Raw genomic sequence first — 17,116 nt, forward strand, 5'->3', positions numbered from 1 at the left:
TCCTCTGTTCATTCGCTATGAGTTGTTTCCCAGTTTACTCAGTTAAAGCCAATTTCACTGTATTATTTAAACCTTGCATAATGTAGGTGCCCACCTTTCCTTTCTCTCCTTACCTGCAGTATTCACCTCCTTGCATTCTCTGTTCTATCCACTTTATAGTCTGTTGGTCATTCTTCTAGTAAATCAAGCGTGTTTCCACCTCGGGGCCTTTGCATTTATGATTACTCTGCTTAAGATGACTTACTTTATAATAGCTCATTGGCATGCTCTGTCTCTTCTTTCATTTGTCTGTTCAGATGCCAGTGAAGTCTGAGTTCCCTTTATAAAACACCTTTTCAACTTAGGAGGCTGAGGCAGGAGGATTGCCATGAGTGAGACTCTGTCTCAAAAAAAACAGCAACTTTTTGTCCTTTCTAAACCCTGTCTGCTCCGTTTTTCTTCATAACATATAACCATCTGATAAGTTAGATGTTTTCTTACATGCGGTTGTTGTTTTTACAACTATATTGTCAGTTCCATAAGCGCAAGTACTTTATCTTATTCACTGCTGTATCCTTAACACTTAACACCTGGCACATAGGAGGAACCCCATATTTGTTGATTGAAGCTAGGTGTGATAGTGCATGCCTTGTAACCCCTCGCTACTTGGGAGGCTGAGACAGGAAAACTACAAGTTCAAGTCCAACATGGACAACTTAGACTCTGTCTCAAAATAAAAAATAAAGAGAACTGGGAGTATAGCTTAGGGGTAGCACACTCGTGGGTCTGATTGCCAGTACCAGGAAACAAAAAATTGTTGATTGAATAGGTACATTGATACAACCTTTTTGGAAAGCAACTATATGTTTTAAAAGCATTTATGAAACAGACTCTGGAGGATATGATCAAGAACAGTAATACAGTTTTTCTCTAAATAGGAAAAGAGATGTTGGGAGAATAATCTCCACATATAGAGGAAGTTTCAAAACCATGAATAGGTACTGTGTGTTAGAAGTCTTTGAGAAGCTAGATTGTTGGAAGCAAAAGTTGGTAACAGAAAAAAAAGACCTTTGTTGTTAATGGAAAATTCAGGTAGGGCTTGAAAGTGAATCAGAATGTGAATTCTTGAGCTGTGAAGGATGAGAAAGCTGTCTAAATCTAAATTTGTTAAGAGTCATGTTAAGGGGGCACGGAGAATGGGGTAAGAAATTTCATCTGGAATGCAGATGCAACAAGGCAGAGTTGAAGTACTACTCCTAGGTAGTTATGAGTGTAGACTGACAAAACAAAGGGCTGTGTTGAATATCAGTGAGTAAGGAATAGAGCTTAGTGATTAACTGCAAATAGGATACAAAGAAAGAAGAAAGAAAAGTTCTTGTATTAATCATATTTCCATTAAATTATTTTTTCTTTTATTGTAGGTTTGTCATTCACAGAAACATGGATCATTTAAACCTTTGGAGGACTCACTTATCACAATACATCTATACTACCAACTGAAATTTATGACAGTATATTTATGACAAATTTCTGCATTGAAGAACTAAAAAGACAGTCTTCATAAAAATAACCCAAGTAGTATCATATTACTAAGTAAAACTGAAAGGAACAATTATTAAATTATTAGTCTTGCTAATACAAGCACATGTGTGCAGCAGCTACTGTATACTGATAGTTAATCAAACCTCAAATTTCAGTGGTTTCCTATTGTGGGAAGTCATTATATCTGTACCCAGAGAATACTGTCATTAAATATATTTTCAGCTAAATGTCATTTAGGTGACTTTTCTCCGAACAAGATCTAGAAAGTTCCACATCCTGACACAGTGGATTTGATATTATGGCAGCAACTTACAGACTTGTAGTTAGTACTGTGAACCACTACAGCAGTGTGGTAATAGATCGACGTTTTGAGCAAGCTGTACATTATTGCACTGGAACCTGCCATACTTTCACACATGGAGTTGACTGCATTGTGGTACATCATAGTGTTTGTGCAGACCTCTTGCACATTCCTGTGTCTCAGTTCAAAGATGCAGATCTGAATTCTGTATTTCTACCCCATGAAAATGGGCTTTCCTCAGCTGAAGGTGACTGTCCCCATCAGGTCCTTACAGGCATACCCAGAGTCAAAAGAACTTCTACATTTCAGAATAGCTGTAATTTAAAGGACATTGCAGGAGAAGCAATCAATTTTGCCAGTGGAAAAATAAAGGAATTTTCCTTTGAAAAACTAAAAAACTCGAACCATGTGGCTTACAAAAAGGGAAGGAAAGTTAAGTCTGACTCATTTAATAGGCGGTCAGTTGACTTTGATTTGCTCTGTGGCCATTATAACAATGATGAGACCACTCCATCCTTTGGTTTACTCCGGAGTTCTTCAGTTGAGGAAAAATCTTTATCCCATAGAAACTCACTTGAGACAAACTTAACTTCAATGCTTCTTCAAAACTTCTCTGAAGAAGACCTGGTTAATCAGATTTTGGAAAAACATAAAATCGATAATTTTTCTTCGGGCACAGACATAAAAATGTGTTTGGACATTTTACTGAAATGTTCTGAAGATTTGAAAAAATGCACAGACATCATAAAACAATGCATAAAGAAAAAGTCAGGAGGTAGCATCAATGAAGGAAGTGGTAATGATACAATTTCTAGTTCTGAAACCGTCTATATGAATGTAATGACCAGGTTAGCATCCTATCTAAAAAAGTTACCATTTGAATTCATGCAATCTGAGAATAATGAGTCCATAGATTTAACAGAACTAGTCAGTAATATGCCTAGCTTACAGTTAACTCCCTTCTCACCAATATATGGCACTGAACAGCCCCCTAAATATGAAGATGTTGTCCAGCTCCCAACCCCTAACTCTGGACAATTTCAAACTATTGAATTGCAAGATGACAAACATAATTCTAGGAAAATGGACATTGTAAAAACCATTCCAAACAACTCTACAAATTCCTTATATAGCTTGGGAGTAAATGATCCCAGAACTTTAAAAGCTGTCCAGCTTCAGTCACCATTATCCATGAACCATGTGGAGAATGTTTCTTCTGGAAACTTAATGGAAACTCTTTATATTGAAGAAGAGTCAGATGGAAAGAAGGCATTATTAAATAAAGTACAACAGACAGAGAATGGACTCAGTCACAAGTTGTTAAAAGTAAATGAACAGAGAGGAGAATTTTCAGACCATGGTACTCATCTTAAAAATTCTTGTGCCTCAATACAAAATGAAATTGGTAAGATATTTGAGAAACCGATTGTTCATCTACCTGAAGAAGACCCTGAAACAAAAGTTCCTAAAGTGGAAACAGGAGACCAGAGAAACTTTATTAACTCGAACAGTCAGGAAGAGATAGATAAATTGTTGATGGATTTGGAATCATTTTCACAGAAGATGGAGACCTCTCTAAGAGAGCCACTTGCCAAGGGTAAAAACTCCAGTTCTCTAAATTATCGTAATCATTTGACTGGTCAGCTCCCTGTAGACACTGAGCCTAAATCTACAGTCTCTCCACCTGTGGAAAAAGTCTCACCTTCCTGTCTATCAAGAATTATTGAAACCAATGGACACAAAATAGAGGAAGAGGATCGAGCCCTCTTACTACGAATTCTGGAAAGTATTGAAGACTTTGCTCAAGAACTAGTTGACTGCAAATCAGGCAGAGGTTGCCTATCCCAGGAAAAAGAAATGATGCAAATTCTACAGGAAACCTTGACAACTTCCTCTAAGACCAATTTATCCATCTGTAAGGATCCTGTTGGTGATAAACCCAAAGACACTACTTCAGTGGTTTTGATTCAGCAGACCCCAGAAGTGATCAAGGTAAGACCCAGTAATCTTATCTTGAGTCCTGAGAAGTGTTTTAATGTTTGCAAAATTCATAAACAAAATCTATTTTTGCTAGCCATTTCATGTTCTACCCTAGGAATGATCTCATTTATTTCAGTCAGTAAAAAGTAAAGGCTTTAAGAGTCAAACAGACTGCCCTCTCCACACCTTCCTAGCCTTAATATCCTCAACTATACAGTGGAAATAGTAAGGCTCTAGATAGTGTAGGTGAAGCATGAGTAGTGAAGTACATTGCTTACATAAAACAGGCATTTAATATCAGTCCTCATCCTTCCTAGTCAGCCGAAAGTCCAGTCCTTACTGCACGCCTGTGTAGACTTCTGTAAGGTAAAGAATAAAATACAAGAGAAGAAAGTACATGATTTTTTTTTCCAGTACTGGGAACTATACCCAGGGCCTTGCACATGCTAGGGAAGTACTATAGCACTCAGCTACATCACCAGCCCTTTTTTATTTTGAGGTAGGATCTCATTAAGTTGCCCAGACTGGTCTTGAACTTATGATCTTTCTGCCTCAGCCTCTCAACTAGCTGGGATTGCAGAAATGGCCTACCATATTTAACAAGGACTTGATTCTTAAGGAGCTTAAAATTCTGTTGGAGAGACCAAACCAACATTCCAGAAAAACAGTATGTGAGCATGTATTTGAAAGTGTTGTTAATGTAGTGTTTTCAAAAAGGTAATAATTAGAGCATATGAAATTGGCTTCTCCATGCAAGTAAGAATAAAGATCATTCTACAATCAATCCGAAAAGTATTTTCAAAAGGCTTGAATATATCTACCTAGTGGTAGCATTGCTTCTGAATACTTGCAGAAAGGTAGTTATCTGCCCATCTGAATATACATACGTGTGTCTTAGCACAAGATTATTCCTTGCTCATTTCACAAGTTAAGAGTTACCAAGGGACTCTTTGCCACCTCATTCAAAGACTAGGGCTGATGGAGGCTCCTTGCTCTTACTGTAGCCTCATTGACCCATTTGGAATATGTGGCTTTATCAATTCATTGAAGAAGAAAGCGATGATTCTTTTAACTGCCTTGGCGCAAACATGACACAGTTAACTTCTACTCATAGTCCAGTGCTCCAATTTTAAAAGCTGAAAAGCATACAAAGACATTTGGACTACTGTTTGGTTAAACATGATTGCTATCACATGAGTATTCATATGTGTCATCTTGTATGAATTCAAAAACATAAAAACAAGTTATAAAATGATGATATGAGTTTTTAAGATAAGTAAATTTGTACAAAAGCCTGAAGAAATATGTGGATGCATCAAATACAGTGTTTAGAACAGTGGTTAACCCTGGCGAAGGGTATGGGAGAGGGACTCAATAGTATAAGTAGTGTTCTCTTTCATAATCTGGATTCTAGAACCATCAGTGTTTTGTCATGTTGATTATGCCTTTTTGTATATTCTTTTTTGTTCATTAAGTATATTGGAACTTTTTAGGCATACAGTACAATTACATTCATCATTGGAATCTTGTACCTTTACATGATGTATCTTGGTTATTTTTTCCCTTTATTTTTCCCCTGCCCTCACTTCACCCCCTCCACCCTTCCCTATTTACAAAGACTTTGTTTCCATTTTTTCCTTTTTTTGTATTTTTTTCCTTCTTTCTTTCCCCTTCCCTTCCCCCTTCCCCTAGTCCGTTAGCCCTTTTCTTCCTATTTCACATTATCAGTTATATAATTTGAACCTTTTTTACACTTTTAATTTTTTCACACCAGAGAAACTATTCAGTATTTACATATGTGTCCTATTATTTCACTTGAATATGGCCTCAGTGTACATCCATTTAGCTATAAATGTCTCTAGTTTTTCGTTCTTTATGACTGAGTAGTACTCCATTTTATTGTATATTCTTATGTAGTATTTTAAAAATAGGATATTATGAGTAATATGTGGTCTTGTTAAAACTCAAGTGATAGGACCAGGGATTTAGCTCAGTGGTTCCACTACCTGCCTTGCAAGCACAAGGACCCAAGTTTGATCCCTGGTACCAAAAATATTTAAAAAATCAAGTGATATGCTATCTTAGTAGTATTAAAAATTTCATTTGAGCAGAGGAAAGAAATTGGGCTATGATAAGATGAATAGTTTCATCCAGTATATATTTTGTGGCTGCTATTCTATGCACATTTTTAGCTCCTAGTGACATTAAAGTTTAAAACAGTGCACTTTTTAAGGCTATAAAATGATTTGAGTATAAAAATCTTTAGATGTTCACTGAACATTTCTGTAAAATCTTTTTGTGTAAGTCTCATGTTGATTCACAAATGTTAGTATCTTTACTTGGGTTGTCACTGGGAGAGAAACTGGGAATTAATTTTAAAAATAAAAAAACTTTCATATTCACAGAAAGTACTGGTGTGCTTAAAATTTTATAAAGAAAGCAAAAACCTATATAGCAATATCCAAATGGCAGTATCTTAAGAGCAACAGTTATTGTGAGCTAAAGCACACCAAGCATTTAGCATTTAGATGTATTAACTCACTGTTTTCTCCACAACACAGCAGTCTATTAAAAGAAAACTTCGACCTTCTCTGATGACCTGTACTACATCTCATAACCAGTATAGCCAGAAACACTGCAATACAGCATTTTGTCTTTTGTCTTATTTTGCTTTTTTCAACCCTCTTCCTTAGTTGTCTCCTGTGAAAAAAATGATACAGATTCCTGCTGATACCTCCAATCTCAGAAGCACTGACAGGCCCCCAGTGATATCCCTATGTAGAGCTGCTAATAATACCACACTGGGCTCTAAATGAGCTTCCCAGTGTTTTTTTACAAGTGTGGACTGAAATATAAATCTGACTAAAGTACTGTTTCCCACCCTTCTTATAAATACATTTTAATATCATAGAATAGAATAAAATTTATGAGATTTCTGATTGATAAAAGTTGGAAAATTATTAATGAAAAACTAAAGATGTATCATTCATGTTGATACTTAATACAAGACAAACCATTCTTTGATTTAGTTGCCTCCACTTTTTTTTTCTTCTCAGTGAAATGTTTTAAGTCCGGAGTTAGCAAGCTTTCTCTGTAAAAGTAAATATTTTAGGCTTTTATGTGTCACAAAATCAGTGTCACATGGTAATCTGTCTTTAAAAAAAATTTAAAGTAGGGTATGGTGGCACACATCTATAATCCCATATGCCCTGGAGGCTAAAGACCAGAGGATGGCAAGTTCAAGACCATCCTTGGCAATTTAGCAAGACCTATCTCAAAGTTTTTAAAAAGTAAAAAGGGCTCAGGATGTAGCTAAGTTGCAGAGCACCCTAGGTTTAATCATCCACAGTGGGCAGGGTGAGAAGGGGTACAAGATGGTGTGTAAAACAGGCAGTGGGCCAGATTTGGCCCATAGACTATAGTTCATCAACCCTGTTAAGCAAATACAAAAAGTATGAATGATATAAAAAGTACTCTTATCATCTACCATATAGCTTTGTTAAAGTTTAGTTTCTTGCCATATTTTGGGTCTTTGTTTTAGTGTTTTCATTATCATATTCATAGTTTTTGAAAAGTCATCTCAGATATAGTTAAAATCCCTAGTATTCTCTTCTTTTTGCAGAAGTAATTACTAATGTGAAATTGGTATTTTTCTACCACTGCAAGTTTTTATACAGTGTTGTTTTTCATGATTTTTTTTATACAGAGGAAATGAACAGAGAGTAATAGGAAATAAAATAGAGATAGGTTAAAGATTTTTTTTTTCTTGGATGCTAGAGACAGACATCTTTATTAAAGATACTACCAACCTTTTGGCAAACATTTCAAAACAGATTTGTAAACATAATGCATCCCTTTTCATTTGGCAAAACTTTGAAAAGACAGTATGATAAGACAACAACTTGAATCGACAGTTCAAAATCCTATGTTCCCTCATGATAAAATAAGTGATACTTTAAATCAGCATCAACAAATAAATTCCATGAAATGGAAGTTTGTGTTATTTGATGAATCACAATATGTTATGGTTAAGTATATCCACTTTTTAATATTCCTGGCAGCCAGGATGAAAAAATTCCATAAATATACATATACCTCATGTAGTTAATAGCTTCGTTGCATATCTCTCTTCAAAATATACTTTATAGCAGGGACAAGGGGAAAAAATGAGAATCAAGAACTGTCATGTGAAGGTACAGGATCCCATTAATGAATGTAACTGTATTGTGGACCTAGATTGTACCAATAAACTCAGTAAAAAGAGAAAATAAAAATAAATAATTGTTCCACACACACACACACACAAAAAAAAAATATATATATATATACTTTATAGCAGTACATAAATAGATTACCTACACATTTAAGTTTATAATTTTGCCTCAAAACTGTTTCATTTTTATAACATACCAATTTTTGTTCAACATTACTAAACTGACAAATTGGTTTTTCATTTACAAATGGAAATACTTTTTGTCTTCCATAATAGAAGTAGCAATTTGACAGGAAATAAAACCCTATAGTAACACTCATGAGAGTAGCAGCTTTGTCTTTTATGCATATTCACATCCACTCATCTCTGCACACACAGAGGTCAGGCACATGCTTTCAAATGCTGGTAGGCCACACTGTGCTTCCCATTGCCCTACTCTTTGGGAAACAGTGTAACTAATGATTAACCGCTCTAGGTACTAACTAGCAAAGACGTATGGCAACCGTTGCGGTGGGGGGATTAGCTTGCAGGGTGGATTTAATAGTCTAGATCAAGTCAGCCTGTATATACATATGTGTATAAAAATCTGTACACATACAGAGTCATACAACTTTCTATTTTAACCCTCCCAAACAATGTTTTGGGGTTTTTTTTGTAATTTGTGCAAATTTCTAAATATTCTACCATTTAAGGCAAAGAGTTTGCATTAAGGCTTATGTTTATCCAAAAGCATTAAAGGTTAAATTTTAAATTAAGTCCTTTTTTTTCTTTTTGAACAGTTGGAAATTTATCAGTTATTCAAAACATTTTGATTAATGTAGCATATGGGTAGTACTTTCAATGACATTGCTTGAAAAAAAATTGATTTGACAGTATTGTCATTAATATTTGATATGAATTTCAAAATAATTTCTCAGAAGTGAGCAGTGTTTCCAGATATAAGTGAAATTCAAAACTCTTTGTGAGAGGGAACCAAATAGAAAATATTGGGAAGATACTGAGAAATTAATAGAGGATTGGTCTAGATCTAGGCAGTCTGGGGCCAAGTCTAGCCTGCTGGTGACAGTACCACAGCCACACCTACTTATTAACATATGACTTGTGGTGGTTTTGGGGCTCTTTCTGCAAAGTAAAATAGTTATAATAGAGACCCCAAAGCCTAAAATATTTACTATCTGGACACTTATGGAAAGTTTTCTTACTCCTGGTTCAGATAGTATTTCATGGTAGATCAGCAAAACCAACTATTGATAAGGCTCAGTGTCCTATTTTGTTAAGTGCATAGGCAAATCTTAGAAATATTATTAAATATCAGCAAAGAGTATCAGTGGTTTATGATGTTCATGTACCAACAGACATAAAAATAAAGCTGAGTGCAGTTGTATGCATGCGCATACAGTCTCAGCAACTCTGGAAGCAGCAGTACGAAGATCATTTTTTTAAAATAGGCCCAAGTATAGTAAATTCTTCATGAATGATTCTCACTATGGCTTATCTCCTCTCTCCTTCTTAAACACAGTTTACTCTGACTTTTCCATCTAAGATAGCTTTTTAAGTGTCTTCTGTCCTAAATACTCTTCTTTTTTCCTCTTTATGCATGAAGACTTTCTCACTATATTGTTCTCTATCATTGGCTAATGAATCTTCAGAATACAGTGTACAAGGCCTCCATGTGACAGGCAACAACTCTGTAGATTCTGGAATAAGTATGCCAATGCCCAGCAAGCAAGTTAAATAAGAGTTAAGAACACTGCTTATAAAGATGCAAATAGATGATGTAGCTGAGATCCCAAAGAGTTTCATAATCAGATAAATGAATTATTGAGGACATGTTTTGACATGGAGGATAATGGAGTATTAAAACAATAAGAAACTAATGATTTGGTAATTCAGGTAATAAGTGATACCTTAATTCTGTTTTATTAAGACCAGCTGATGGTATTATAATTATTTTTGGACTGTATTTAGCTTTATGAGGCAATAACATGTTAATGGTAATTCAGAGGTTAAAATAATAAGCCTGACTATCTTTAAATTAGTTATTTTTACTTAATTTTAATAAAAACAAAGATTTGAAAATTCTATTTTTCCAGGCATGGTGGCACACACCTGTAATCCCAGCACTCAGGATGCTAAAGCAGAAGGATCGCTACAAGTTTGAGGCCAACCTGAGCTACATAGTGAGCTCAAGGCTAGCTTGAACTACATAGTGAAACCCTGACTCAAAAAAACAAAAAAAATCAAATTAAAATTTTTTTAAATTCCATTTTTACAGTTGAAAGACTGGAAAGTGATAGCAAGATTCGTCAATGAAGGAGGAAGATTTAAAGTAAAGATAAAGACTACTTTTTAAAAAAAAACTGATATTTAAGTCTAGTGTAAACCTTTCAACTAAGGAGAAAACATGCCTAGATTTTGAAAGTACAAATTAAAATTTTAAGATTTTTAAATAGCTTTAATAATTTTAAGATTAATGACTTGTCAACATATTGCCAAACATAGACTTCATCTATTTGAATAATATGGTAACAATCATTTATAGGTTACATATTTATGTTTAGTTCATTACTATATCCCCAAACCTAGACTAGCAGCTGGCATTTAGCAGATGCTCAGTAGATATTTGTTAGTAATCATCACTTTTTATTTAAATTTTTCCTGACAACTAATATCATCTTTTTGTACAAAGAAAAGATAAAAGTAATTTTTCTAAGATGCCCAAAGAGATTCCACTATTTTATCCAGACTTACATTCCTAAATCTAGGCTTTTCTTAACATGACCATCTTCAGAAATTGGATAAAATTACCTGTGATCATTTCATGAGCTAAACTATAATATACTGTACCTTTCTGTCTCTCTACTTCATAAGAACAAAGAGTAAGATACAGACCTTTGAGAATCTTGCCATTTCCCCTGAGATTACCAGCAAATAGAGACTAATCTAGACTGTGTCTGGGGAGTGGTTCTGTCATCCCCTCTCATAATCTACTTTTGGAGATCACAGTTTAGGTGTTTACCCTAAAAAACTGTGGCTTCTAAGAGGCATAGCTCCATCAGCTGTTATTTACAATATGATACTCATTATCACCAAGATAGCCTTTACTTTCCATTCTAGCTTTCCATTTTGATATGTATGAATTCAAGTTGTACCCAAAATTCCTGAGAAATCCTCTCTTGTTTCCCTCTTTCTTGTCCTCTTTATTCGCCTTTCTCTCTCTCTCTCTCTCTCCCTCTCTCTCTCTCTCTCTCTCTCTCTCTCTCCCTCTCCCTCCCTCCCTCCCATATATTCATTTTACATGTCAGTTCTTGTCCTTTGTTCCAAATCAACATTATTCTAGGAGGTGCAATGAGGAAAAGGACACCACTTCCTTATCTTCTGTCACACCCAGCAAAGTCTCTGGCACATAATAAGTGATCATAAAAATATTTAAGTGAGTGAATTATTATAAAATTGAACTTGCCTCAAGGGATTAAACACTATTGGGAAATAATTATTAGATTATAAAATATTACAGATAGAAGCTTCTTTACCTGAACATGATTGAGTCTAGTGATCTATAGGATATCATAAAGTAGGCAATTTTAAACATGTTAATTCAAAGTGTTATTCAGATGTCTTTGTTTTTATTTCATTTTTTTAACTTTAAATTTTATTGATATACCTTTGTTATATATGTTCACATTCATCATAGGGAATTTGTACCTGTACATAATATATCTTGATTCTTCTTTCTTTCCCAGTTCCTCTCTCCTCCCTTCAACCCTTTTTCCTCTCATTATTTACAAAAACTTTGTTTCCATTTTTTTCTTCTATTCTTTTTTTTCCATTCCCTTCCTTTTTCTCCCTCTTCCCTGCCCCTCCTTATGAAGTCATAAGTCTAAAGACTGAGTTCCGTTTATAACAAAATTTTGTTTTAATTTAAAGATAAGTAATGAGAAAAGGAAAAATATTCTAAGCAGGAGTGTAAGGAAAAAATACAAGAAAGCTAGCTAGCTTAAAAAATTACCATGTAAGCCCAGAAAGAGAGAATAGTGGGGAAATAAGGAAGGGCTCAGAATGAAGCATAAAACCAGTGGTTTTCAGCTGTAATCTTTTTTTAATCTTACAACAGCTAAGATTTAATATGAGCTGAAGTCCCACAGCTTAAAAAATTTTTCTTTAAACTATAAGTATAGACATATAAGCCCAGTGTACACATTGTAGATTTGTTAGACTGTCTTAAAATCAATGGGAAAAAAACTGATTTAAGTTATGGAAAACTATAAAGATTTTTCTTTAATTGAAACAGGATCTCACTATGTGTTCAGGCTGGCCTTGAACTCACTGTGTAGCCTTAGGTGGGCCTCAAATTCAAGGTGATCCTCCTGCCTTAGCTTCCTGAGTGCTAGAATTACAGGCATGTACCACTACACTCAATCAGAAAAGTAAAGAATTTAATGCCAGCTAAATTAGACAATAAAAGAAGATTGCAAACTATTTGTTTTGTTTTTTAAATGATATTTATTTCACAATCTAGAACTATAAATACTGAATGATGAGATTAAAAATAAATACCGAAATCTAAATATTAAACATAAATGCTTATTGTAAATAACAAGATGAGGCCAGCATTTAATGTATGATAAAGTGATGTAATGTTTTCTAAATCGGAGATGATTTATTTAAAGTTCCTCAAGATAAGTTTTATAAATTCAGGTTGTACCATGACATCATTGTTTAATCATCTTTTATACCCTTAGTTTAGCTAAATTTTACTCAATCATAATGTATCTGAAACTTCTGTCTACAGTATTCAGTTGTTCCACTTTCTTGAACACTTGTCAATAAATTTTCAAAATACATCTATACTAATTTCAAAAGAAAGTATATTTGATTAAGCTAGTCTTCTCTTTAAAAAAAAAAAAGGTTTTAAAATCTGAGACCAACAATTGTTTTTGTAAATTACCATTTGAGATTGAAAGTTTGTTTTTCTCCATATTTGGACTAGAGAGGTCTAAAGGGTTTTTAATATTTTATTTCCTCCAAATAAGAAATAAAAATAAACAGTTCTTAATAGTTTCCGATTTGAAGTTCAGTCTGTTTTCAGAAAAATTTAAGTAGTGAAAGTTGAAAATGCTCTATAAATTATTTTATTCCTAGTTTGGGAGAAACTGCTTTATGTGGATTTACTGACACCTCATATACTTTGAGTTTAAGAAGTTAGCTTTATCTGAGAAGTTGCTATTTTTAGATCCAGCTGTAATGTTTCTAACTTTGGTACTCAGAGTAGTGGGTGCTTCCTTTCCCAGAAGGCTCTGTATTCTCAACATGTACAGGTCAATTTGACATAAAGCTACCTACAAAGAGCAACAGTCCCTTTACAGGCTGTCTTTCTAATTTGAAAATTATGAGTGGATACTGCGAGCCACAGGCTGTATTTGAGAACCAGCTACATGTCAGGACGAGCATGGATTGTGGTCCCTGGAGGCTGGGAAAGCACAATGCTTGAATTTAATTTCTTTGGAAGATAAGAAAAATACCTTTCTGCTGACAAGATTGACAACTTATTAAATCTGACTATCTTCAGAAGTGTGCCGGACAGTTGCGAAGTAAATGCTCACTTTTCAAAGATGATGATCAAGGAAACATCTTTACGAAGGGACCCGGATTTAAGGGGAGAGTTAGCTTTCCTGGCAAGGGGCTGTGATTTTGTTCTCCCATCACGGTTTAAGAAGCGGTTGAAGTCATTTCAGCAAACACAGGTTTGAAACTTGGGTGTTTGTTTAAAATATTTCATTACTAATAAAACCACCCAGTGAACTAAAACTAACTCAAATAACTTTATTGCTCACTTGTGTCTTGATATTATATCAAGGAATTAATCTGTGTTCTCTGTTCAGCTATTTGCAGAAAGCTATTTGTAGAGGGATTCCAACAGGTTTAAAAATAGACCTTCTGGACCTGGAGTACAGTACTCACATATTTTTCTCTTGTACAGAGGGAATCCAGTTTTAGAGAGAATAAATACAACCCAACAAATATTTTATAAGTAAGCCAGAAAAATACTAGAATTTTTAATAGAAATATTTTTGAGTAATTAGAATTTCTGTGTTAAAAGCCTTATTTACACTTTGAATCATTAGCCTGTTATTAACATATTTGTATCCATAAGGAATGTTTGTGTAAAAAATATACTGATCTTGTAAAGAAGATGTTTTTCTATAAAATGGAGTACTACTCAGCCATAAAGAATGAGAAACTAAAAACATTTATAGCTAAATGGATGCACATTGAGGCATTACTCTTAAGTGAAATAAATAGGACACACGAGTAAATACTGAGTAGTTTCTCTGGTATTAAAAACTAAAAGTGTAGATAAGGGGAATTTTTTTAATATAATGATACTGGTAATATTTTAAAGGCCATTTTTTATATGTAGACAATTGTGTATGTCTAATATACATGATGAAGAATGGCAGTTTCTACTAAATTGTGAAAAAATGTCCTCCCCTCAGCAAACTGAGATTTAGTGACTTATACCTCTGATGACTATTTTTCAGAGTCTACTTTCTTGGTTACAACCTCTTAGGGTCAGTGTCTCACCTCACAAGTTGCATAATATTAATATAAATCAAAGGCTATACAAATGCTGGGTGTCCAAATTCCATCAAGAAATCAGAGTTTCATAGTCATTCCGACCCAGAATAACTTCAGGTTATTTGAGTAAAACGTGAAAATCTTTTTTCTTTTTCTCTCCCTTTTCTTATTTATTTGTTTATTCATTTAACTAAGGCACTTTACCCAGCTTATTCTTTTTTAATGCTGCTCCTATCTTAGACTTAAACAGCTTTACTTAAAATGAGCAGATGTTATACTTGCCAGTGAATCTGTAAAAATTTATATAACTAGGTTTTATTTAATTTTTATAAAGGATCAATTTTATCACACTACTTTAAGGTTCAAATTATGTGTTTCTTATTGAACTCAGTGGAAAATAAATTGATATACCCGAAGTTCAAAATAACTGGATTCTTCCTATATTATTTTCCTTTTAAATGTCACCACCATCTTATTGTAAATAGAATTAACCAGTGAGTTAATATTTTCCTATCAGTGAGTTGCTATATGTTGAGAAGTATACAAAGAAAAGCAATAGTATATAATCAAATTTTTCCCATTCAGATAAAAGCTTTGACAGCCTTTGTTATGAATGTCGTTTAACCTTTGTTCTGAAAGTTGTTTACTTCTATTAAAGCAAAAGCAGAGTTAACATTGAAAGTCTTACTCTCAACCTTTCCCACTAGTGCCTGTGTGTCCCCACTTGCACCAATAGCCCTAATTCTGTTGTCATAATTGCCCTGAAATTATCCATAACTTCCCTAGATATCATACCATGAAAAACATTTTGGGGATACAATTTTGACGATTGTGAACTTGTATTCTCACAAACCCCTTTCTGTATTAAATAGTGCAAAGGAAGTGGCAATAATATAAGTGACCTAGGTAAAGCCTCTGAAGAAAGAACTGTCATATTAAGATTTCAAGAATACTTTCTACTCTTAACTGACTCATGGAACTATGTAACAATACTTGTGGAATTTTCATTAAAGAAGAAATAAATATTTACATAGAATAGATTGTCAGTTTCTTAAACATGGTGTGTAATTCAAATTGCTTTAGAAGTGGAAGTAGTTACTGAATCTGAAGGATGTTCCCATATTATATATATATATATATATATAATTTAACCTTTTGAGAACCCCCTACCCTTTGACTTTGTCACTCATTTTGTTTCCTATACTGAATCTAGGATGTTCCCATATTATATATATATATATATAATTTAACCTTTTGAGAACCCCCTACCCTTTGACTTTGTCACTCATTTTGTTTCCTGACGACAGATCTGTTCCCACCACTGTGCAGAAGCTTTTACATTATATTCTATAATCTCCTTAAATCCTCACAACAGTCTTTCAAGGAATTGAGGTTATTACTGAAATTTTAAAAGGTTAAGTAACTTTCTTAAGGTCACAGACTAGTAAGCCATCACTGTTATCTGTTAATTTTTTCGTGTTTCATTCGTATCTTTTCCTTCCCTCCAAGCTGTTTCTTTTTTGACTATGGTTTTAAATGGGATCATTGTTCAGACTTTAAGGATATGTCTAAGGTAATTTAAGGAAGGAGAACATTTGCATAATACTTTGGGTTCACAGTGAATTTAAAATAAACAGGGCCGGGGATTTAGCTCAGTGGTGCCACCACCTGCTTCACAAGTGCAAGGTCCTGAGTTCACTCCCTGGTACCAAAAAAATAAAATAAACTTGGTAGCTGTTTCTATCTTTTGTAGTTTATGTAAGCACTGGCACAATGCTATGTTCATGAGCCTTGGTTTTTAGCATATAAATTAGAAGCCTCGAAATCTTCATGGATCTTTACCTTCTCTGCTCAGGATCTCAGAATTTAATTTAGTCTTCAATGGTAAAAACAAGCTCCTCTCTGAATGGTGGTACACCTCCCTTCCCTTTTTCCTTAATCATGAGTAATTTAATCTCCCCACCACCTTCCCACCCACCCTCCTGTGACTGTCCTTTTTAATATTTCTGTACAATACATCCCTCAAATGTTTTTTGGAAAAAGGAAAAGTTATAAACTATAAATGAGCTAATTAACTCTAAAGGGAGTTTGGTTGTGATAAAATTAATAGGTACAGCCCTTGCCTCTTAAAGTATATCAAAAAAGGAAATAAATGTGTACCTTGGGAAAAGTGGCATGCCTCTAGTGTTAAGTAAATTAGCCAGAACTAAAATGCTTTAGTTTTCATAACAAAAGATTTTCTCTGAAGCTGCCAATTTCTTCCACCTAGGCAAAGTTTAACTAGCGAAGAAAGTAAAAATAGCTCTCTGCCCCAAATAAATTTTATATCTATATATTTTAAAAGAACTTGTTTCTACCAGTTGAAGGAGAAGCAGAAATTCACAGAAAGACAAGAACATTCTTCAAAAGGAATTTACTAATCCAGTTCCAAGAAACTAAGCCATGTACCATGAGACATCCACTGTATCAACTGACCTTGTTCTTTGATTATTTTTGAAATGTCTGCCAAATGATTAATGGGA

General features: G+C 34.1%; 1 protein-coding gene across 2 annotated transcripts in view; it reads left to right on the forward strand.

The window, feature by feature from the left end:
• Nucleotides 1-17,116, forward strand: part of Ppp2r3a (protein phosphatase 2 regulatory subunit B''alpha) — a 145,825-nt gene that overhangs the window by 40,611 nt on the left and 88,098 nt on the right. Inside the window, exon 2 of one of the 2 annotated variants that reach the window (XM_010625509.3) lies at nt 1,401-3,814. In XM_010625509.3, the coding sequence (XP_010623811.1) occupies nt 1,820-3,814 (1,995 nt within the window). In that variant the 5' untranslated portion in view covers nt 1,401-1,819. Of the gene's footprint in view, nt 1-1,400; nt 3,815-13,383; nt 13,760-17,116 lie in introns of those variants that run through there. The other variant, XM_019207668.2, reaches the window with a different exon arrangement.

Source organism: Fukomys damarensis, unplaced genomic scaffold (genome assembly GCF_012274545.1).
Source record: "Fukomys damarensis isolate Sample0158 unplaced genomic scaffold, DMR_v1.0_HiC HiC_scaffold_37, whole genome shotgun sequence".
In the NCBI taxonomy this organism is placed as follows: domain Eukaryota; kingdom Metazoa; phylum Chordata; class Mammalia; order Rodentia; family Bathyergidae; genus Fukomys; species Fukomys damarensis.